The following is a 24,404-nucleotide window of genomic DNA, read 5'->3' as shown; positions in this document are numbered from 1 at the left end:
ATGCACGATCGAATTTGAGCATTGCCTCGAGTCCTCTGTGGATGTATTCATCCTTATTCCGTTCTCACAAAGAGCTTCCTTTAATGTCACCCAGCAAAGCAAAGTGATGAAATGGAGCAATTATGTATCCATTTGTGCTATTCAGGTGAAACCAGGTGTAACATGTTCAATCTGTGCACCTGCTGTATCTTTAATGCATTGTGCTTTCTCACCAGCATTGCCTGTAAAATGGTAATATCCAGAATATGGACAAAATAGTCAGTCAATAAATCTACTTTGCATTATTGTATTGCTTCCAGAGGGGAGGATTGCTCTTCCTGTGTAGTCTAACCGCAGACATTGCAATAGAGAAGTTATGATAGCTCAACAATAACACACATTTTGGGGGGGAAACATTCAATCATTTGTTAGTTCTGCTGTAATAAGAGGTAGAAAGCATTGCAATAAAACAACATTCACCTTCATCAAGAAGCAACATGCCTAATTTGATATCCAGACATTAAGGAATATGAGAATGTTGTCACCCTGAAAAGATATAATTATCTTCTCTGGTGAAAACAGACCAAGTCATCTCCTGTCGGGCTGCAGATTAATTTTCATTTTCCAAACAGTTTGTGCATATAAATATTCATGAACCACCTTGAAAAGGGATGTGCGACTTTATAAGGCGGTCAGCAAAGAAACCAACAACCCCCCCCCCCCTTCCTGCAGCTGTGCTGATGAGGGGGGGCTCGTTCATGATGAAAGACTCTCACTATCCACGACCTTTCCAGTCTAAAACAAAGATTTGCACAATTAACTACTTTTAAATGTCACCCAACTGCCAAATCTGCATATCAACGCCAAGCCTTGCATAGAAATTAGGATGTTTGTAGAGGAATCATTTCTCTCCCTTTTGCCATCCCAATGCCACCAAATGGGGTTATTTCTATTTTAGCTAGGAAGGAATGCAAATGTCAACACATCTTGTGTGGAGATCCTTCTGTTGCTAATTAACCTTTGCTGTGTAGAAGCTAAACTGAGCTCTGCCTAAACACCGCAATTAACTCCAGCTTGAAAGACAGAGAGACAACATCTACATGAAGCCTTGGAAAGAGGGAAATCACAGTGACTTCATTATCCTTCCCAACACATACTTTGCACACCTCATTTGTTGAGGTTACTCACTGTTGGATATTTCCCCCAGGCAGCAGCAATGGGCCTTTTGGGAGGATGTCAACATTTGGTGGATTAACAAATCTCATTTCTTTTATCTTTATGAGTTTGGACAGGAAAGCTGGTTTAGTTGTAGCCCCTGGTGAGAGGCAAATCATTATAGAGGAATTCATAAATCTTCATAAATCAAGCTGAGGACTGCCTGAGTCCATCATCTTCAAGTTCAATCTTTAGATGGAGTGACTGGGAGAAAATCCGTCCTCCTCTAACCGACATCCGCAATCCAAAACAAGTAAAGGAGCCAGTGTAATTTAAATCCTCTCCTCCGCAGGTCTCTGTGGGTCTCGCCGGGGCCCAAACTGCAAAGGCTCCTCTGGAGTCATGAATAGCAACACTGATCTAGCTCCTGCTGCTCAAAGGCAGTGTCAGTTACAAAGTCAACCCATTAACATCTTCACTATTCAACGCTACACTCTTTCCCAAATGCAAAATCAACACCAGTCAATAGGCAGGCAGAATACCACAGGTAGCTATAGGCAACATACCTCGTTGCTCCCCTGGGAGTGGCGTGAGAACAGTATATGATGATGGACAGGAAATAGTTTTCTTTTATATGTTGATAAATATTAGAGTTCTTGGAGCTGATGCAGACGAATGATTGACATCATTTCCAACAGACAGGAAGAATCTGGGTTTGGAGAGGGCAGGGGTGAAGCAGAGGGAATGCCAGAGTAAAGTTGACTCAGTGTAGGATGGATAGGATAAAGGAACGTTTTAACAGAGTCGACCCTCCACAGTCAGACAGTGAGAGCAAGTCAAAAGAGGAAAACCTCAAAGAAGGTATCCACAGACAAGATGACCAACCTAGGTTACGCAAAATACTTGGAGACAAGACGTGACTTGTCAAAGGGAAGAGTTATTTTATAAAAAGGAGAGATGTTCCTCAACTATGGCGATGGGGGCTGCACTGAATCAGATGGCTGCTATAGCTGATATGATCAAACCTTACCATGGGCAGTACAGTTGGCTGGATCAACATGTTTCTGCATGCTGTGTTTGCCAGCATCTGTGTCTCATTCTGATATGTTACTAACAAACAGGGTCTAACATCCAAAGCTCCTGACAGCACACCCACGCATAAGGAGGTTGGACTGCCATGTTTCTTAAACACAGCCTTCATCTTGACTAGATGCTCTGGATCAATTATTTTGAGGAAGTTCAAAGGGGCCCGTACCTTTCAGTGGAGGACATCCGTCAATGTCAGCTATGATTAGGTCTTTAAAAATTGTAATTTCTTAGGAAGACTGGACTAACGTCCTTGCAGGTCCGACATGACAAATGTCCTGGATGGTCAGCGTCCATTCTTATCAGCACCTCATTAAAAATGTAATGACCACATGAATATTTACAAAGTTTAATTACTGCTCTCTATTGCTATTCTGCCGCACCCCGAACACATTTTCTGTCCTGGAGGGCAGTCTCTCTTCTAAGTGCCTGGACTATCGCCTCCTTCCACCTTGATGAATATTGCAGGAGTGAGTGTGTGAGCCATTGATGGAATCCACCTCAATAAGCAGGAGAATCTAAGGCATACACTCACATTTGCAAAGGCACTAATTGGCAGCAGTAAAATTCAGCAACCTGCATAATTTACCCAAGACAAAAATGGTAGCCGAGTGCAGGGGGATCAGCATTTTGTAGTAGAGATATTTAAAAATAAACCTGTCATTCTGAAATGAGAAGGCTTTCATTCGATGCAGAGGAGACAAGCCAAAGGCTACATTTTTAATATATCTGCTTGTCAGGGCCAACGGAGTACATGCTATTCAAGTAGGTTTTCTTGCTAGAGAAGTAACATTGAAAATGTCTTCCTCGATGGTCTTTAGAGCAGAACTGGAAATACCACACCCTATGCACCTGTGAAATGCAGACATGCAGTATTTAATAAATAAAAAGCCAAACACACAAGAAAAAAACCCATCTAAAAATGTAATTATACACAGGTGGTCAAGGCGGCCATGGAAAGCAAGAACTGGACTCTCCTTGCAACATTAATGACGCTTTTCTCATGTTGAGAGGGAACAGAGGACATGAACATGGAAGTGAGTGTAGCGAGGTCATATACCCTTCTTTTCTTCTTCCTATGTTTTCCTTATCTACAGCTACACCATCCCATTAAGGTAATGATATAGTGGTTTGGTCACACAAACAGCTGTTGTAAAAGAAAATATGAAGTGATACACAACTTTACACGTGTTGTTTTATGTTTACAAACCGCTGAGTTTCAAGCAGCTGTCATTTATTTTCATCCATCTGTTGTGAGTGAGTGTCACACGAGGTGAACACAACATAATGAACAATGAAATCCAACACAATAGCCCATAACTGCAACCAATATTTGTGAACATTATAATACGTGTTAGGAAGAGGTATATATATTTCCTATATTGGAAACAAAACCACAAATTGCCGCCTTAAAACACACCATAAACACAACACTTTAGTATAAGAATCTCAGAAAGGCAGTTTTGTTTGAAGTTGACTATCTGGGTACGAGACATTACACAGGCGTTGGTGTTTCTGCTCCAACAATGTCTGCTGCCATGTAAAGGTTGGAAATGTAGGATTACAATTGATATCTTCACATTCTCCTCACTCTGAAAGTAAGATGAGCATACAGTACAGCTGGTTTTAAATTCTACATGTGTTGTATGTGTGCATGTTTATAGCTCCCTATGCTTTAATCAAGATTAGTATGAACTAGTTTAGCTGTGTCTCAAGTAAATTGTGTATATTGACCCAAACTGTGCAGGCAACACAAATAATGTATCTAGGAAGAACCTACCTTGGCATCCCGTTTGATTATTTCTCCCGTGTTTGATCGCCAGACATGAAAATAGGCACTTAAGGGACAATGTCAAAGACTGGGGACTAGTTGAGTGACAGCTTGTTAGCCCTTTGTTGTCTTCCTGAGCAGCTCACTTTGTTTCAGATGTGAACTGCTGTGATGGTGACAATAGTTCTGACCTTGACAACACTTTTAATGGAAATGCAGGATGATTGTTGTGTCATTGTGCTCAATAGAAAAATACATTATCAGTGCATGGGTATCAGTGGAAAACATATTTATTAATACACATACAGAGGCTTTGGTATGTAATACTTGCATATTCCAAGGCGCCTGTTGATGGTAAACCTGGTGGTATACTTTTTGCATTGTACAGTACCTGAGCATACAGATTCTGTGTTGGATTTAAATTCCACGATGTCTACAGTTATATATCGTGGTTGAGATGCAATTGTTGTAATGAGAAGTCGAACAAAGTAAAAAAGAACATCCGATATGTTTAAGCAGTCGTCCGATGATGTCAAATGAGTGAAAAAGTACTCCACTGTCATTTTGAATATTCTTCTCCTGCCTCAACTGCATACATACAAAAGGAAAAGAGAAAAAAAAGCTTGAAGTAGTGTTTTATTCATCTTTATGTAAATCCAGTCATTTACGGTTGCCTTAACAAATCAGGAATCAAGTGTGTCAACATCTAGCAAAGAAGAAAGTGCATATAGGGATTACAAAAGAACAGAAACTGAACAAAAACAGGCCGAGGGAAAACTCTCCATCGGTTAAAGTCTACAACTTCTGACAAGGGTAAAATGAAGGTGTTTTTAATTGTCTGAATCTCGATATGCTGTAGAAAGTTTACAGTTCCACCCACACCCCTCAGCTCAGCAAGCTATTGTTCATGTCTGAGACAGTGTGTGGAGGCCGAGCCCAGAGCAGGTTCACACCATAGAAAAATACCCTGGTTATTAGCATTTTTAACTGTACACTGCTGAGGTTCTATAGAATAGATGCAAAACGAACAACTTTCTCATATAATCTTTCATTGGCCCTGGTTCTTGGCCCAAGACGTTTTTTTTTGTTTGTTTTCTTTTTTTAAATCCTACACCACTAAGAAAGATAAATCCCTCATTGCATTGCTACATAGCTAATGTTACAAGTATATGTTCAAAACCAATAATAGGCTAAGTAAATCCCACACAGTATTATATGAATACATCAGATCAAACAATGGGTTTAAACTCAAACATTTCTTCAGTAAATGATGGTTGCTAAATAGATGGCAATATCCTACTAACCACTTAAGGCAACGTTTCCTCTAACCTATCATCACGGTGGTTGTGGTTAATATTCTGATAACATGGTTTTTAATTAAAGGCAACTTCTATTTCAAGCATTATTTTATTCTGTAATGACTCAAGTTGATGCTCAGTCAACCCTAAATGTATGCATGGAATTAACAAACAGCAAGTCCTACAGATCAGCAGTAGCTATATCTGTAGCCGAAAAAAAGATGAGGATCTTAATGTAAACATGCAGTTTTTTGGAACATAATCAATGCTGTTTTCCTGCCATGAATTGACCAGGTGTTGAACTTTCTTTTGTACCGTGACAATGTGCATATTAAGTCACAGCAAAGAGCTCTGTCCTTCAAAATGGAGCCTTGTGAAACATCATGAGTCCACAAATGCCTTTAACACTGTACTGAACATCCATAGAAGAAAAAAAGAAAACGTCTACTGTAATTGGACAAAATAAACATCACAGTGCCTCAAGTGAGATCTGAAGCACGGGCGGTTCTGTTGTCTTCAGGTCTGAAGTTGTGGATGTCGTCTCTGATCCTTAAGTCTCTGATCTGTGCTGTGCGATCTCACTGCAGCAGTCAAGTTCAGTTTGAAGGGAGTAAACACTACAGAGGGCATCGCTCAGGAATATCTGCAATCCTTTTACTCCATGTTCATTACAAATATTATTTTCCAATGTTACCCGAATGTCTTTAAACAAATGATGCGTTTATTTTGATCTTTTTCACGTGTTGAGGACCAGACCGCTGCCCATACATCTTGACCATTTCTCCATCCAAAGTGATACGGACAACTTACAATGTATGAGTTATAAATACTCTTAACAACTGAGTAACACTCACCTAAATATATATCAAAAAACACTTGTTGGTGCACTGCTTTGCACCAAAACAAACTAGTCACTGTTCTGGTCAAAGAACTATATTGTTGGATGTAATCTGACTTATTGACAATGATGATGCGGACGATTCAGTCATGTATAACCTAAGATTGATAGAAGTCTCACTTTACCATAAAATACCCATATTTTTCATAAATGATTCAAATTGAATATTTGCTTTCAATGAAACAAATGATGAACTGAAACTTTGTGAGTGTGAAGCTACATGTTCACATGCATGTCCGAACAGTGGCTGGGAGGCAGACATGACTGAACTGCAAATATAGTGTGAAAAAGGGCCTCAGTGTGTGTGCGTGTGTGTGTGTGTGTGTGTGTGTGTGTGTGTGTGTGTGTGTGTGTGTGTGTGTGTGTGTGTGTGTGTGTGTGTGTGTGTGTGTGTGTGTGTGTGTGTGTGTGTGTGTGTGTGTGTGTGTGTGTGTGAGTGAGAGAGAGTGAGAGAGCTCTAGCAGTAGCTACGAAGTGTTTGATGTGTTGGGGCTCCAGCCCATTTGATAAGCTCTCTCCAGGGTTCTCTTGCAATCCTGCATCACCGTGCTGAAAACAATGTGAGGGTACTGCACCACCAGCCTCTCCACTGTCTCCTCGTTCACCTGCAAAACACAAAGAAAAAACCCACACACTGTTAACGTACTGATTAAATGATCAGATTCACCTCCATGACAAAAATAATAAAATCGTTTTTGATGGCAAATAAAGATAAATCCTTACTCTGTCTTCCTCAGCAGAAGTTCAGCTTTCAAGGAATTGTGGATTTTTAAACTCTCCATTATACTAAGCACATTTTGGATTAAAAAAATAGTGGGAAAAAAAATCTACATTTGCTGATGAAGAATCTTTAATACCATGGACAGTTCCGATGAAAGAATTACTGCACCTTGAGTTGAGCTTATCCATATTAGGTGCTATGGAATGGTCTTAACAAAACTCTCTCAAATGTTGACTGTCATCAACAATTAAAATCAAGACTCAGAAAAAAATTATTAGCAGCCTACTCTAACTAACCAAAAAAAACCTGGAAATGGGTGTATATATGTGTACATATGTATGTGTATGTATATATAGAATGTAGTTTATCTGTGTGAGAATTTAATTACGGAATTATCTTTTACTTACTCCTTCAACAGGATGACTAATGGGAGGGCTACTTCTATATAGCTATGCTTTCTGCCCTCCCACTTCTACTAATTTGGTTTCTTTTTAAGATGTACAAACTGTCTAAATTGTTGAAATTGTAGAATAAATAATTTAAAAGAAAAGTTGAGATTTTTTTTTGGTAGATTTTTTTTCAACCGCTGTTTTGAAGGCCAACTAAGCACTACTGTCGTCTTTGCTCACTGCCTACATGTTTGTCACAGTATTACCAGTTTCTAGTCATTCTTTATAACAATTGTCAGCTACCCATATGTACATTGATATCGTTTTGTGTCCACCTATAGTCATTACTCCTTTTTATACTTTGAAAGCAATTAAGAGATAGCTTCATAAGAGATTTACTACAGATGTTGGTATATTAGACCCATTGTCCAGGTCCATACCATGAGACAACCATTTCAGAATCTTTCCAGAGTCTTTGACTCAGTATCAGACATATTTCCAGGGAGTTGATGATTTAAAAATAGGCAAATCAGATTTAAACCAAATAAATGCAACATAAATAATGCTTTAGGAATAATAAATACAGACTTAAAAATAAATCTCTTGACCATCTCTCCATCGCTCATGACGCCCTGTTGAGATAATCAGACACAGAGATTGAACTGCGGGGTGTTTTCAAAGTGACAGTGTAGCAGACTAACATGAATGAAAGGAAATGTCTTAAAAGCGAACAATGTATGCACATACACACACGACTGGACTCTGGCGATGGGTTTAGCACTGGAGGACAGCTGAGCTCACAAGGCAAATGAGGCCTTCATGTTCTCACAGGACTAGAAAGACCAGCAGCTAATAGCTACTCCCGCCCTTTTCTGCCAGTCTAAAACTCTGCCAGACCGTCACAGAAAACCAAGAGTGAGAACGCCTGAGAATCTGACAAAGAGCAGAGGGAGAGTAACCCTGGAGACCTTGAGGGGTTAACCACAACCCACCCAGAACCAACCCCCGCCCACCCGCGAGCATGACACTTTCCAGGGGAAAAGATGTATAAACACTCACACACATGTTGAGCACACAGTCATCCGTTGTTGCCAAAGCAGTGACAAAGTGTTCTACAGTTTTCCCCAACCTCATTGCCCAAGAGCCCTTTGGTTTTTGGGTTTTCTGGAAGAAAAGCTTCGCTGGGTAACAGAACCCTGGCTCTAGCTCAGGGTATGATCTGCTTTAAGTTGAGGGCATCAGCAATTCCTTGTTAAGTGGAGAAATTGAGAAAACAAATGGACAGACACAGTCAGGGTAAAGCAGCAGAATCAGAGAGAGTAATAAGCGCACTTGAGAGAGCAGAACACTGATTCTCAGGTCACAGAAAAAAGATGGACAGCAAATGTGAATTCAAGAAGACTATAAGGCAACAAGAGCCTTCCCTTTAAGAGGAAGAAACAGCAAGATGACGTTTGGGTGCTTGAGGTAAACGCACTGAGGCTGATCAAACTCTTCCAGGATACTGCAGATAAGGTCAAATAAAATCAACACCATGGTGTAAAAAAGTCTTTCTTATTTTCATCTCTTTAGTTTTTCTGATCAGACTGAGCCAATTCAGAGAATAAGTGCTAAAAACAGTTGTTACTCAGTTCTCTCTACAGCCAGATTTCAAAAGGGGACGTTGCGGTTTATGCTCACTCTTAAAAACTATAAGCAACAATGGCGACCCCACCCTCTTTTCTTCACCCACAAACACCTGAAGTTACTTAAATATGCTGTACGTTTCCTCCACAGAGCACCAAAGCAGGAGCAGAAGAGCAGCATAAATGAAACCTCCTAAAGCTGCTATTACAGAGACAAGTTAAGAGTGTTATGACATATGGCTGAGTCTCATTAGCAGATAAAATGACAAACCCCCGATTGCCTTCATAACATATTATACTATATTCTTGAAAAGAGAATGAAACATCCCCCAGCTCATTAATCAGAGCTTAATTACAATTACAACAGATCTAAAGAATAGACCTGTCAAACTGATGGGAGGCCATAACATTCATTAATGCTAATGTAGTGTAGCGTCACTCGTTGAGAAAACACAGCACACACAGAATGGATCCCAATCAAAACGCTGAATCATTTCCTAATTGCTAGTTGCGTCAACGCTAAATGTTTATGTTGCATCAGGATCACTTGGATGAAATCATGAAAAGAATAACTAACTAACCTTGTTGATAAGTCTGTGAGTGAAGAGACCATTTTTAAAAAGAACATGTTTATGTTGTTTTTTTCCACTTTTGAAAAAATGTAATTACTGACACATGCAACAGGCTTCAAACGATTGGAAATCAAACATCTTATTATGAGAGGCAATCAAGTTATAGAAAAAAAAAGATTTTACTATCAATCAAATCCAAGCCTGTATACATTTGAAATGGTTACAACACAGCACAGAAACCCAATGTACCTGGTTTAATAAATTGGCATCTCAAAATGACATATGCCTAGGTTCATTTTTAAAACATTTCATTGCCCGCGGATAGAACATTTTGCTGACAGAAAATCAGTTGACAGAGGCATTTATGCATCACAGCCTCCATTAACTGAGTTACTGTAAATCTTAAAAAGGCAGCCTTCTGTCAAATAAACCCTCTCCTAGCTATGTTCCCAGAGTGTACAGCTACAATCTTCCTTCCAGAGCAGGGCTTTGTGCCCTTTGCATGGCTCTGTGGTATGTTGAATGAGACGTGATGACATCACCACACCTGCTTGGTATTTGTGGCTCTGAGCTGATGTTAGACATGAAGGTCAGACCAAAGCTGTGGGTAGCTGGCTGGCAGAGAGGAGAGTCTTCTGGTTACAGCACGACTGCCACAGACTTCTTTAAAACGGTTATTCAGCTGTTTTATCCTACTGTGAAATGTTGTTACTGGGCAAAACTGCGCCTAACGGTATTTGTTGCTAGGCAACATAAGCTTAAAAAAGCTATCGGAAAGCAATGGGGCCTCTGGTGTTGGGAAAGGTGCTTTAGATATATTACTGTGGAAGGACGTTTTTTTTTCCTTTTACCCCATGCATCCCTTAGTATACTGTACTGACCCCCCCACCACCACAACCTGCTGCCAAGTCTGTCGGAGAGCCATATGATGGAGCAGATCGCTGCTCACTGATTCTAATCTGTGAGCAGCATCTGGGAGCCCAGCCACAGCTATCTGGAGCGAGGCCTATACTTATGATATTTTCCCCCATTTTAACTTCAAAGATGCTGCCCTGTAGATCTAAGTGCGCTGTAATGCATGCTGAAGGGTAATGTGCTGCTGTCAGGGTTTACAAGAGGGTGAGGGAGGGATGAGGGGAAAACAAAAAGATGCATGTCTGATATGCTGCTCAGCAAAAAGCATTTGGACAAGCTGTACGGCATACGTGAATAGTTTATAGCGTTGTGTGTGTGAGCGGCTGTTGACAAGCGCTCCTCTACTTTTACATGTGACGGCTGAAGGTAAGTGACGGGATGACCTTTGCTTTCTCTGGGAGTGTGGTCTTTCTTAACAATGAGCCCTTTTTTAAGTCTGATCCTCGGATGCAAATGCACTTTATCACCACGTAAAAAACACATTTACCGCAAGCGCTGGGCCTTCCCCTAGTAAGCAGCGCAGTAAAACACGTCGTAAAGATGACTAATGGAGCAGCAGCGGCTCACATTCTCAGTGGGAAAAAGAAGAACAGGGTCGTAAATCGATAATCAGATACACATACACGAAGATGCATATCATATTAGACCGGGTTGTGAGAACACCCTCTGAGTCCTCCTAGCAATCAATGTAGGGAAATGGAATACAAAAAAGTGGGAGAGAGTTGAGGAAGTACAGTGTTCAATTTTTTTATATATGAAGCCTCCTGAGGACTCTATTGTACACCGCAACAATCACCCTGAAAACAAAACACTCACAGTTGATATGAACAATTTCAGAGCTGAATGTAAATCCGTGCTGATATTAGAAAACAAAGATATGTTTAGTAGTCTGTTTGACAAAAAACTATTTATTTTTCAATAAAAATTGCCCTATTTATTTGTATTCCCTCTGTGTTTTCTTTCAATTCAGACGGGTAGGGATCTTTTTTTTCTTTCCCATACATTTACTTTGGCCATGTGGCAGCCATTGCCGGTCCCCGGCCCATAAAGAGAGACAAATACCACCGTTCCCTTTCTACTTCCATGAAGAGAGGGTATCAGTCAAGCAGTAAATACATTTGGGGGTAAATGTTTAAAAAGCCTGTTTAGGCAGCAGAAGAATGCAGTGCATCAGGTCTTAGTAAAAGGCAGCTTAAACAAGTCTGGATTTAAACAAGCCAGATTTATGGCCTTCTTAAAATAGTCAAGCCCCTGTTGTAAAGTTTTTAAACGAGTGACTGGACAACTGAAAGATAGTCTCTGATAAGAAGGAGAGGTATAGGAGGGAGGGAGGAATGAATGGGAAAGAAAGGAAAGGAGGCCGGGGATTTTTAGAAATTTAGAGACAGCAAAGAGGTTACCACAAACCCATTCTGAAAGATTCAATATTCTAAATGAACTATTGATGCATTGGCTTGGATGCAAGCTTAATGAATAGACTGCTCTTTACCAAGGAAAGCCTGAGCTCAAACATTTAGATTTAGTCTCAAAGCGACCCTGCAGTGCATGGCTCTGAATGCGCTTTTAGAAACCAGGTCAGGCACTGCTTGCGACAACTGAGGTCTGGTACCGCTCACAAACCCTCACCTCTGCACAATATCAGACAGCAGCAGAACTGAAAAGCAGAGTGTCAGAGCATACACCCATTCACAGGCACATGGAGGAATGGGGTCTCAACTGAACAGGGTCAGAGAAAGAGGTTCTGGAGGCCAGGTTTGTAAACCCTATACTCCATCACGCGTGACAAAGGTAACTAAAGGAATGAGTAAGAGGCTTAGCACAATCTCTCTTTCTACACAGGCCTTCTTATCTTGGGAGACATGAGCAAAACATTCAATAACTCAAAAGACTTTCACAATTTATTTGTTGTTCTCTAAAAAAATCACAATCACAGCTAAATGTATAAGTTTGAACAAAAAAAAAAAGCTAATTAAAAAGTGTTGTGGTGACCAAAAACCCTTAGAGTAAGATTTGGTGTTCTAGTCAAAGTTATACTCATAAACCTGTATTTATTTTTGCATTTAAAACATACAATTTGGTATAATAAAAGGAACAACATACAAAGCCAAATGATGCTTTAAATGTCTAGAGGTAAGACAATCTAAGGCACCAGAAAAATTATGTACAACAATTAACTTTTGTCTTACAAATAATTATTGTGACTGGGCGACTGTGGCTGCGAGGGAGTGCGGTCGTCTTTCAACCAGAAGGTTGTGGGTTTGATCCCAGACCATGCAGTCAACATGTCGATGTATCCTTGGGCAAGATACTTAACCCTGAGTTGCTCCCGATGGCATGTGTGAATGTTAGGTCCTAGAGTTAGGTACACTGCTCTGTGTGAATGGGTGTGAATGGGTGAATGACATGTAGTATGTAAAGCACTTTGAGGGGTCTTAAAGACTAGATAAAGCGCTATATAAGTACAGTCCATTTACCATTGTATTATAGATAATTCTAAGTCTAATGAGGTCCAGGTAGGGCCCGTTCTATTGAAGCTGATCTTAGGTCTGTGAATCATTATGACAAACACCCAAGAATATTGAACCAAAGTCTCTAATAACTCACGTGGTGCATCATTATCACAGAAGGAGAAAATGTGTTTTTAAAGCAAGATGGTCAGCGGAAGCAGTCTGTTTGCTAATTCGTACCTTTTGATCCATTAATCCTAAATTCAATTGTTTATGAATCGTTTATTATTTATGTCTATTAAAACTGATTTCATATAATCCATTTTGATTTGTGTGTGATTTTCCACAGGTCTGTTTCGATCGGGTCCCAACCAAGGAGCTCTACTCTTCGACCAAATGTTTCACCATTCACAGTGAATCTGACAAATGTATATTATAACTATCGAAATTAATTATTTACATCTTTCAGCAATTGTTAAAGATTGTTAAATGTTCTCTGTTGGGGTTAAAACCCTTTAATACACAAAAGAGAAAAATAAAGAGACACACACACGCACACGCACACGCGCGCACGCACACACACACACACACACACACACACACACACACACACACACACACACACACACACACACACACACACACACATACTTTTGGAACAAATTCCAGAGCAGCTTACTGGAGGTCAGACACAAGCAGAATTCCTTAAATATAATCACAACAGAGCTACTGTGTTTAATTTTTTTTACCTCGCATGACTCCCTTGTTCTTCAGAATAAATAAAGAATGAGGACAGCTTGACCCTGTCCTTTCAAAGAACACCACGATACAAAATGCATAGTGACTCCTTAGAGCGTGGAGAGCTTGGATTAGATTTGTGGAAAGTTACACACAGGGCAGTGAGCAAGACTTTGGAGTCTCATCTGTAAAACTAACGTTGGAGTGGACATTAGAGACACTCACGGTGAGTATCTTGAATCGTGACTTTATTCTGAATGATCACGAAAGAACACTAACATTAAAGCCAAGTTATTTTGTAAGTTTTGTGCTAAACGCTGTCATTAGAGGAACACATCTTGACAGTATGATAAATCTGTATGTCTTTCGTGAATTTTTGTCTCATTGAAATTGTTCTTTTTCTCACATGTTTTACTCATCTTCCACACTTCATAGGAACAGCATTTCTGACAAAACGTATTCAAAGCATTGACATCCATTATCTATACAGCTTTAAATAAAAAAGCTGGACATCAATCAGGGGCTTAATCCATACCCCGCATAATGTTCTGTATGTGTTAAATCTGCACAGACAACATTCACTGAGGGGGCTACATTGTCATTAGCATTAAAAAGCTAATTCATCACCAACACAGTAAGACTCTACGCCTGCAGGCTACATACGGGCTGTGACCTCCTGTTGTCTCTGCCGAGAAGGAAACACGTAGTTATTGTTTAAAGACATATCAGGATTGGCAAGTCTGAGTACCCAGGCCACACTGAGTTGTGTCTACTGTCTGTCCATGACTCCATGAGATTATGTTGACCTCCATTGTGATGAGTAAACAGCAGTGGATGAAGGAGGAAGACCAGGAGGGGGAGAAAGCGGGGAAGGCTGAAAGACAAGACAGGGGGGCAACTTGGATGAACTAATTTAATTAACAAAAGATGTGAGCAGCATCCAGAATTCAAACAACCTTGGATGTCCTTGCTTAAGGAAGGGGAGGGAGTAACTGAGAGACAAAAAGAGGGAGTAGGGGTTAAAAGAAAAGTAAGGACAAGGTGGAGGCAAAAAAAAGCAAGAGTGTGTATATGAGTGTATGTGAGCCAGGTTTAGGTCAAGTTTACGAGTTTGAGTGTCTGGAAGATTTTTGTTGAAGGGCAATTCTGAGATACTCAGTGAACTCTGTCGCTGTCTCACTTTATTCCAACCTCTCTCCTTCACTGTCCCTTGCTCCTGCCCTTTAGAAACAAGATGAAGGGATGATCAGGAGGCGGCTTCAGTTAAGACTGCCAATCAATATGGCTCTTCTGTGTGGGATGAGACTCCAAGATTACACTGAAAAGCACAAATAGCAAATTACTCTTTCAAACTACTTTCCTGACTTTGAACATTCAAGCCTGACCAAAGCCTGGAAAATAGGAACCAGGGGAACATCTCTATCCTATATTTTCCATAATTCCTCCTCACTTTGCAAGCCTTTAAAACTAAGAACCCCTGCCGGTCAAAATAACAACACTCATCACAGAAAGTTTTGCCCAACTCCAAAATTCTCATTTCCTAAACGAGAGTTAAAATGCCCCCTAACTCTTCACCATACTTCATCTTTGTTTTCCTCACTCTAAACCTCCAGGCCCTGAACAATTAGGCCGTTGTTTATGCCTGCAAATTGCTGCGCCGTGCCTATCTGTGTATGGTCTCCGGCAGCTGGATGCACCGGTGGAACGACGATATTGATTGGTATGTCTGTTCTTTTAACAAGGTCTGTCTGGTTGCTCTATCTGGGGGTGCAGCCGTGCTCATACCTGCTCCCCAAACGCAGCTCCACCTCGGTTCAGGTAATGGGAGAACACTTCAAAACTGCTTACAGAAAACACTTTTGCGGGGGCCATTTGTAAAGGGAATAGCCAGCACTCAGTCTATTGTTTCATTTCATCTAATTTTACTTTCTCTTGGTTTCTGTCATCCGTTTAATAATTTTCTCATTCTTTTTTTCCCTAGAAGCCACTCCTCGTTTTACTTTCATTGTCCCTCCTTCATCTGCTCCATAACTATGATAACTCTTACTCTCTCCACTAGCTGCTGAAAGGCCAGTAGTCAGTGTTATTATCATCAGGCTCCGTGCTGACGCGGTGAGTTTGCTTCCTTCTCTGCTTCACAACCTGGACTGCCCATTTGTTTTCACTCAAATGAAGTAGTGGAAATGAAGCAGTGAAAAAAAGAAGGATAAGAAGAGAGTAGAGGGGTAAATTATTTAAGATGAGGGGAAAGAAAAGAAAGGCAGAGATAAGGGAAGAGGAAAGGAGAGGGAATGGACAGGCGGAGAAAGAGGATAAGAAGGAAACATGTAGATTTGAGCAAGCTGTGAAAAAGCTTCTAAAGAAAACATTGAACTGAGGCTGAAAAATATCTAAATCCCCATAGTGATACATCAGCAAAGACTGAAGTCTACATTTTCAAATTAACCAGTAGGGCCCATTATAGAAAACAGCATCTTAACACAATTAAGAGACATATGAAAAGAGTGTCAAGATTAGATACACTGTATAGTATTCAGCTGTAAGGCTGTCTCTGTGTCGGGACAATTGTCTTTACTTTGTGGTTGGCTAAAAAGAGATACATTACATTACATTACATTGCATTTAGCTGACGCTTTTATACAAAGCGACTTACAATAAGTGCGTTCGACCAACAAAATACAAACTTGAAGAAAACAGAATCATATACAGTGGGGCAAAAAAGTATTTAGTCAGCCACCAATTGTGCAAGTTCTCCCACTTAAAAAAATGAGAGGCCTGTAATTTATATTTTAATAACAAATACGGCAATACGGCGTGTTCTCCTACTGTATATCTCTCAGGTAGTCCACCAGCAGATAACCCCCCCCCCCCACAGAGCGGAGCAAGGCAACGAAACTTAAAATAAGAAGCAGCATTTTATGGCACGCTATGCATGGGGCCACCTTGAGGGGGTTTCCCGACATGTTGTTTCAGTAAATTAAAGGGTGTTTCATGTTGTCGTTGCTGTGGACCTTCTTAATACCTTGGAAAATGCCGTTTAATACTTTTTAATACTTTTTAATAGCCTTAATTTTCGCTAAATTGATTTATCAACTTTTAATACTTTTTAAGACCCCGCGGACACCCTGTATCAATACTAAACCAAAATTAAATTATACCTCCTTTGAAAGTCTCGTTTTCAGTCTTACGCATCCGACCTGGAAAACTTTGCAGCCAATCTTATTTGTTACAGTGTATCGTACACCAGGTCCTTATTCAGAATTCTTATCAGAATTCTCTGAGTTTTTATCAACTTTGGTTCTTAAAACAGATAAAGTAATTATCGTAGGCGACTTTAATATTCATGTTGACGAAGATAAAAATAGCCTTACTGTTGCATTTAACTCTATATTAGATTATGTTGGTTTCTGTCAGAGTGTAAATAAACCAACCCACTGCTATAATCACACTCTCGACCTTGTTCTGACTTATGGTATTGAAATTGAGCAACTATTAGTCGAACCGCATAATCCTGCTTTATCCGACCATTTCTTAGTAACTTTTGAAGTACTGTTACTAGACTACAAAGCATTAGTCAAAAGCTCTTGCAGCAGAAACCTATCTGTTAGTGCTATAGCCACATTTAAGGAAGAGATTCCACCAATACTTAACTCGATAGCATGTCTGCATGTAGGGGAGGAAACTTATACAAAATGTACACCACCCCAAATTGATCATGTTGTTGATAGTGCCACAGATGCGCTGCGAATAAAATTAGACTCTGTTCCTCCTTTGAAAAAGAAGAAAATAAAACAACATAGATTAGCTCCATGGCATAATGCCGAAACCCGCAAAATAAAGCAAAAGTCGAGACAACTTGAAAGGATATGGCGTTCCACTAAACTTGAAGAATCTCGTTTAATTTGGCATATTACTCTCAATGAATATAAGAAAGCACTGCGTAAAGCGAAAGCAGCCTACTACTCTTCATTAATAGATGAGAATAAGAATAATGCAAGATTTCTTTTCAGCACTGTAGCCAGGCTGACGGAGAGCCACAGCTCGATTGAGCCTTATATTCCCATAGCACTCAGTAGCAATGATTTGATGTGCTTTTTTAACGATAAAATTGTTACTCTTAGAAACAAAATTAATGACCTCTTGCCTTTGACCAGTATAGTGTTATCAACAGCTCCCGGAAACGTAAGTTCTAATATTACACTAGATAGTAAACTAGAATGCAAGGCAAGGCAAGGCAAGGCAAGGCAAGGCAAGGCAAGGCAAGGCAAGGCAAGGCAAGGCAAGGCAAGGCAAGGCAAGTTTATTTATATAGCACTTTTCTACGCAGGGTAATTCAAAGTGCTTTACAAAAAAAAAAAAAATGAAAGACATTAAGCATTAAAAAAGAAAAGCTAATAAAATAAACATTAAGGAAAAATACATGGATAAAAGTTACAGTGCAGTCTAAAATATGACTCTGTTCAATGCTTTTCAGCCATAAACCTTGAACAATTAAATTGAATGATTCTCTCTTCTAAACCATCAACGTGTATGTTAGACCCAATTCCAACTAAGCTGTTGAAGGAAGTTCTTCCATTAATTAGCACTTCTTTATTAAATATTATTAATATGTCTTTATTATCAGGCTATGTTCCACAATCAAAGTAGCAGTGATAAAACCACTTCTTAAAAAGCACAACCTCGATCCAGAGGTTTTAGTCAACTATAGACCTATTTCTAATCTTCCGTTCCTCTCAAAAATTCTTGAGAAAGCGGTCGCAAAACAGTTGTGTGATTACTTAAAAAACAATGATTTATTTGAAGATTTTCAGTCTGGCTTTAGAACACATCATAGCACGGAGACGGCTCTGGTTAAGGTCACAAATGACATTCTAATAGCCTCAGACAAGGGACTTGTCTCTATTCTTGCTCGATCTCAGTGCTACATTTGATACTATCGACCATGATATCTTATTGCAAAGACTAGAGCACTTAGTTGGCATACAGGGAACTGCTTTAGGTTGGTTTAGGTCCTATATATCTGAACGCTCTTAGTTTGTACGTGTCAACGATGAATCTTCCACGCAAACCAAAGTTAGCCATGGAGTGCCACAGGGCTCAGTGCTCGGACCTATTTTGTTCACATTATATATGCTTCCGTTAGGCAATATTATAAGGAATCATTCTGTAAACTTTCATTGTTATGCGGATGATACTCAACTATATTTATCAATCAAGCCTGATGAAATTAATCATCTAAATAAAATTCAAGACTGCCTTAAGGACTTGGATGACCTTAAACTTTTTGATGTTAATCCCGACCAAAACTGAAGTTATTGTACTTGGCCCGAAGAATCTACGAAACAAATTATCTAAAGATATACTAACTATGGATGGCATTAATTTGGCCTCCAGTGAGACTGTAAGGAATCTTGGTGTTATATTTGATCAGGATGTATCCTTTAACGCCCACATAAAATCAATTTCAAGGACCGCCTACTTCCATCTACGTAACATTGCAAAAATCAGGCATATCTTACCTCAAAACGATGCAGAGAAACTAGTCCATGCATTTGTTACTTCTAGGCTGGATTATTGTAACTCTTTATTATCAGGGTGTTCCAAGAAGTCAGTCAAGTCGTTTCAGCTGATTCAAAACGCTGCAGCTCGTGTACTAAGCAGAGTTAGGAAAAGGGACCACCACATTACTCCTGTTCTGGCTGCCTTACACTGGCTCCCTATAGAACACAGGATATAATTTAAAATTCTTCTTCTCGTCTACAAAGCCCTTAATGGGCAGGCGCCATCTTACCTTAAATAACTCATTATACCCTACTGTCCTACTAGGGCATTGCGTTCCAAGAATGCAGGATTGCTGGTTGTTCCTAGAGTCTCTAAAAGTACAATGGGAGCCAGAGCCTTTTCTTATCAAGCTCCACATTTGTGGAATCAGCTTCCAGTTTGTGTTCGGGCGGCAGACACCATATCCGTTTTTAAGAGTGCGCTTAAGACCTTCCTTTTTGATAAAAATTATAGTTAGGGCTAATTAGATTCAAAAGCAGTTCAGTCTTGTCAAGGTTGAGCTTGAGGTGGTGAGCAGACATCCACTGATGCCCCTTTCACACCAGCGCCTTTTCAGCTCCGGCTCGGAGCTAGAGCCTGCTCTTAGCTCCGGAATCCGCTTCATTTCCAGCTCCAAAAGATTGTCGGTCCAGAGGCAAGAGCTTTGGAGCTAAGAGGCGACGTCGCTTACGTCTCTCTTACGTCAAGGCGTGCAGGAAACTAAACCCACCTCCCCTGAACATGGGTCGACTGTCATGCCTGCCTACAAGCAGTAGTGCTTATAAACACACTTTATAAAGTCAGGCAACACTAACCAGGCTTCGTGTGATTCTGTTTATTTGTACCTTACTTTGACCATCCGTTCACTGTTATCGATCATTGTGGAGAGAGGCAGACGTGTTGTTTTGTATTATTGCAGCTATCGGATGCAAGTAGTCAGTTTAGCTTCGGTTGCTATGCTAACATCACCCGTTTTATACCAGAGAAACTTTCATAACAGCGTTGTGATACCAAACAGTGTCAATTCAGACTGACACACATTCACTTAGGCTAAGGGTAACTGGGGATATGCATCAGCTGCTTGTGTGAGTCGGACAGTGAATACTTTAGAGCGGCCGCTGCAGTGTGAGCTAACCGGGAGCTAACGGGAGAATAAACTCCCGTGGAAGAGCAGCCAGCACTGCAGCGGTCGGTAAATGCTGCAGAAACACATTAATAAACAATGAACCACGGCACTCTGGAGTAAAGTATAAGGTTGGAGAAGTCGTTATTCAATTTATTCTGTCTTCGTGTGATTAAAAGCAACACGATCATCGACCCGACGCAGTTGTTGTTGTTAGCGCCGTAATGGCTTCCGTTGGGGGGCAAATCAGCGATGTAAACGGTGACGCCATGACGCAGCAGGGGCAGCTCTGGGGCGCCAGTGGGCGGTGTGAACAGAGCGGGAGCTGAAAAGGGAAACCGGAGCTGAACCAGAAAAGCTCCCGCTCGGAGCTAGAAACTGAAAAGCGCTGGTGTGAAAGCCGCACAAGAGATGTCTGCTAGACAATGCGTGCGACGACCTGGGTCTCTGAGCGGGGAAAGGACAGAATTAATTCGTCTGCTAATGACAGATCCGAGCGAGTTTGTGTACAGGGAGAAGAGGAGGGGACCAAGAACAGAGCCCTGAGTGACCCCTGTAGTTAATTGACAAGGGTCGGACTCGGACCCTCTCCAAGTTACCCTGTAGGTACGGTCTTTGAGGTATGAGGTGAGGAGGGAAAGTGCAGAGCCTGAAACTCCAAGTTCTTGGAGAGTGCGAAGGAGAATCTGATGATTCACCGTGTCGAATGCAGCAGACAGGTCCAGAAGGATGATGACAGAGGAGAGGGAGGCTGCTTTAGCAGTGTGCAGTTCCTCAGAGACAGCAAAGAGGGCAGTTTCTGTTGAGTGACCTGCCTTGAAACCAGACTGGTGCAGATCCAGAAGGTTGTTCTGATGGAGGTAACAGGAGAGTTGTTTAAAGACAGCGCATTTAAGTGTTTTAGACAGGAACGGGAGGAGAGAGACAGGCCTGTAGTTTATAATATCGGATGGGTTGAGAGTGGGTTTCTTTAGGAGAGGGTTTACTCTTGCCTCCTTGGGAGTGTTTGGAAAGTGACCAGAAGTTAGAGAAGTGTTGATTAAATGGGAGAGAAACGGTAGAATATCAGGAGGGAGTCTGAAGGAGGTTTGAGGGGATAGGGTCCAGAGGACAGGTAGTAGGACGGCAGAGGTAATGAGGGTAAGAACCTCACTTGGAGAGAGAGGGGAAAAGGAGGTTAGTGTGTGGGTGAAAGCTGGGTCTGGTGACCCAGCCAGTTGCGGAGCCGGGGGGTGGCTGGGAGTGGCCATGGCCACTCCCAGGTGAATCCTGACCACCCTATTGGCCACCCCAAACACCCTCACCAAGGGGACCCAAACAATTTTAGAACATTAAGAAAAAAATGTTTAAGTAACCTTTCATCATTCATCAATAATTAACATTAATAGGACGTTATATCGATAATGTAATCACTAAACTTACAATTCATTTAACTTATTTTCTTCCAAAAGTTAATTATCCAAAGCCTCTGTACACCCCCTTCTATTTACATGTAATGGTTTGGTCCTGCCTCCAAACGCGGTGTAGCACCGCAGGGACTTTCTAGCAGAGAGTGAGAGCATGTTAGGAGCAGGGATGCTAGTACTTTCAAAAGAGAAAAGAAAGGAGAGAAAGAGAGAGGGACTAAAGGGCCACAGTATGTCACCCAGTTTTTCAAAGAAAAGGTGGGTGTGGTCTATGAGTGGTGGAAATGTGTCTGTTAGCTAAGCGTAGTCCATTGTAAATAATAATTGTTATGTTTTTTTACTAAGCTGACATTAAGTACTGTTAATATCTATAAAGAAAATGCAGAGGTTTTTAATTTCACTCCTCTTTTAGCTGACATTTAACAAATGAAGGTACATTTTTAGCAGCACTTCATACTAAATCAATTGTCCCTCCCCCTGGTGCCAGGACCAACAGATCCATCTCTAGACTTAGAAGCCCTGTCCCCCCATAAGTGTTATATTTTCACAGCTCAGTGTCAGTAGATAGTGTGCGGTTAGTATTGGACTACAAGATAGATGCAAGCCTGTACAGGTAGTAGGAGTTATTTAAAGCATAAATTAGGCGTGTGGCACAGTGGATAGAGCCTTGGTGTTGGGATCAGGGGGTCACAGCAGGTTCAAACCCCACTGCAGTCAGCATGTCATTGTGTCCCTAGGCAAGACACTTCACCCAAAAATTGCTCCTGTGGGATTGTCCACAGTATTGAGTATGTTAGTCACTTTGGATAAAAGCGTCTAACAAGTAACATGTAATGTAAAAAATGAGTCGGTTGGGTTCTGGAGGTGTGGTTACAGCAATGGTGCTTGGTTGGCGTGGCCTGGGCCTGGTGGCGGGGCCCAATGTGATATATTTTCATGGGGCCCAAAATCCCTGGCGGCGCCCCAGGTTGTGTGAGTGTATGGCCAGAGGGCAGGACCTATAAACACATTTACTACCCAATAGCATTGTGAGGCTGAACAAAAGGACTGTTTGATGTAAATGTAGTCTTTTAAAAAGAAAAAACATTTACTGACTTTTTTAGGATAGGGTTATGGGCTATTGTTTATTGTTATTTACTTTAAGATGTTTATTCTTAACCTATCATTGAATTTAAAAACCCTTATTTAAATGATGTGTGCGTGTCTCTGTATTCCTGATGATACACTGAGAGAATGAGCTCATAGTGCTGCTGATCATCAGAAGCTAAACAGTCTGTATATTGCATTACATTTGTATAATGTAAACTTGGTTGATACTTTGCCTGCGGGAATACGAAAAAAATAGTTAGATATACTGAATATTATTTGATCTATTCCACCACTTAATCCCAAATAATGTAGAGGTGTGTTGTACAGTAGGTGCCTTAAATAACCCCTTATTTTCTAGTGAGATGTATTTTTATGTTCATATAATAGTGATTTCAATGCCACCCCAAAATGATCACTTGTTCCATCCTGGCCACCCCACCCTCACCAGTGGTGAGTAAAGGTGAGTCAGAAAAAGAAGAGCGAATATAATCAACCTTTTTTTCAAAGTGGTTAACAAAGTCGCTTGACAGATGGGAGGAGGGGGAAGGGGCTTTGGGAGGGTCCAAGAGGGTGGAGAAGATGGAAAATAGTTTTTTGGGATTGGAACAGGAAGTTTGGATCTTATCTTGAAAGAAAGTGCTTTTTGCCTGAGAGATCGAAGCAGAGAAAGAGGAGAGGAGAGCCTGATAGGTTAGGAGGTCGTCATGGTGTTTGGATTTCCACCGTTTCCGCTCTGCGGCCCGAAGGATGGTTCTATTAGCACGCAATGCGTCATTAGTAGCATTTAGTGAATGTGTGGGAGTTTGGCATATGTATGTGTTTCTGCTTCAGAGTCTCTGTGTGTGCCCAGTGCAATGAGCAGAATATATGCACTATATCGCTCTCATTTGATTGAAAGTGAACTCTGCTCTGCGTTTCACCACTATAAAGCATAGCCTCGATTAATAGATAATATTCCATTGTGTTTGTGTAAGAAGATGAATTCCCCACACAGAGAGGACCTAACATTTTACAGCAGACTCACTGGGGAGCGGGCTTTTCAGTGACAGACGCAATGACATGTGTGGCACTGCTGAGCAAAATAAGAACTGTTTTTCAGAAGATTAAGGCACTTTTTCCTTGAGTCTTTCAGCTGAATACTTCAAAAGACAGCCATAGAGGCAGGGCTGAAAGAGAACTAAATGAATTGATTTGATTATTTTTGGGTGAGTCTGGATCAATCGCATTCTTTCCCCTCGTCAGAACTGTGTCGTGGGCGGAAGGGTGTAATCATTGGAGGCAGGCGGAGCACGCCATTTGCCCAGGCCTGGAGGGGTTCTGATTTCAATGCTCCATTATGAACCGTGTTAACAGCAAATAACATAAATTCCTCTCGGAAAGAACACACACTGTTACACACAGACACATCGTATTTGAGCAACTATAAACACACTGAGACACAAAGAAAATCCTTCAGGCAGAGAGGAAAGGAAAAAAAGTCAGTGGGACAAATGCACACATTCCATACTATTTAAACCGTATATCACCCAGTCACTTAAAGGACAGTCTATATAAGAAAATATTCTGAGATCAACTAGACTTCACTTGGATCTGTGCCGGTGCAAGGTCTGTGTTTGTATAGATGTAAAAAAAAATCTCAAATTCTTCATAT

The 24,404-nt window shown here is 40.8% G+C and overlaps 1 protein-coding gene across 1 annotated transcript in view; it reads right to left on the bottom strand.

The window, feature by feature from the left end:
• Positions 1-4,610: 4,610 nt before the first annotated feature.
• Positions 4,611-24,404, bottom strand: part of fbxl17 (F-box and leucine-rich repeat protein 17) — a 256,804-nt gene continuing 237,010 nt past the window's right edge. Inside the window, exon 11 of the mRNA XM_034091053.2 lies at positions 4,611-6,792. Within this exon, the coding sequence (XP_033946944.1) occupies positions 6,655-6,792 (138 nt within the window). The 3' untranslated portion in view covers positions 4,611-6,654. The remainder of the gene's footprint in view (positions 6,793-24,404) is intronic.

Source organism: Pseudochaenichthys georgianus, chromosome 9 (genome assembly GCF_902827115.2).
Source record: "Pseudochaenichthys georgianus chromosome 9, fPseGeo1.2, whole genome shotgun sequence".
NCBI lineage: Eukaryota > Metazoa > Chordata > Actinopteri > Perciformes > Channichthyidae > Pseudochaenichthys > Pseudochaenichthys georgianus.
Note: the sequence above shows the minus strand (reverse complement) of the source record. Positions and strands in the feature narration are given on the sequence as shown.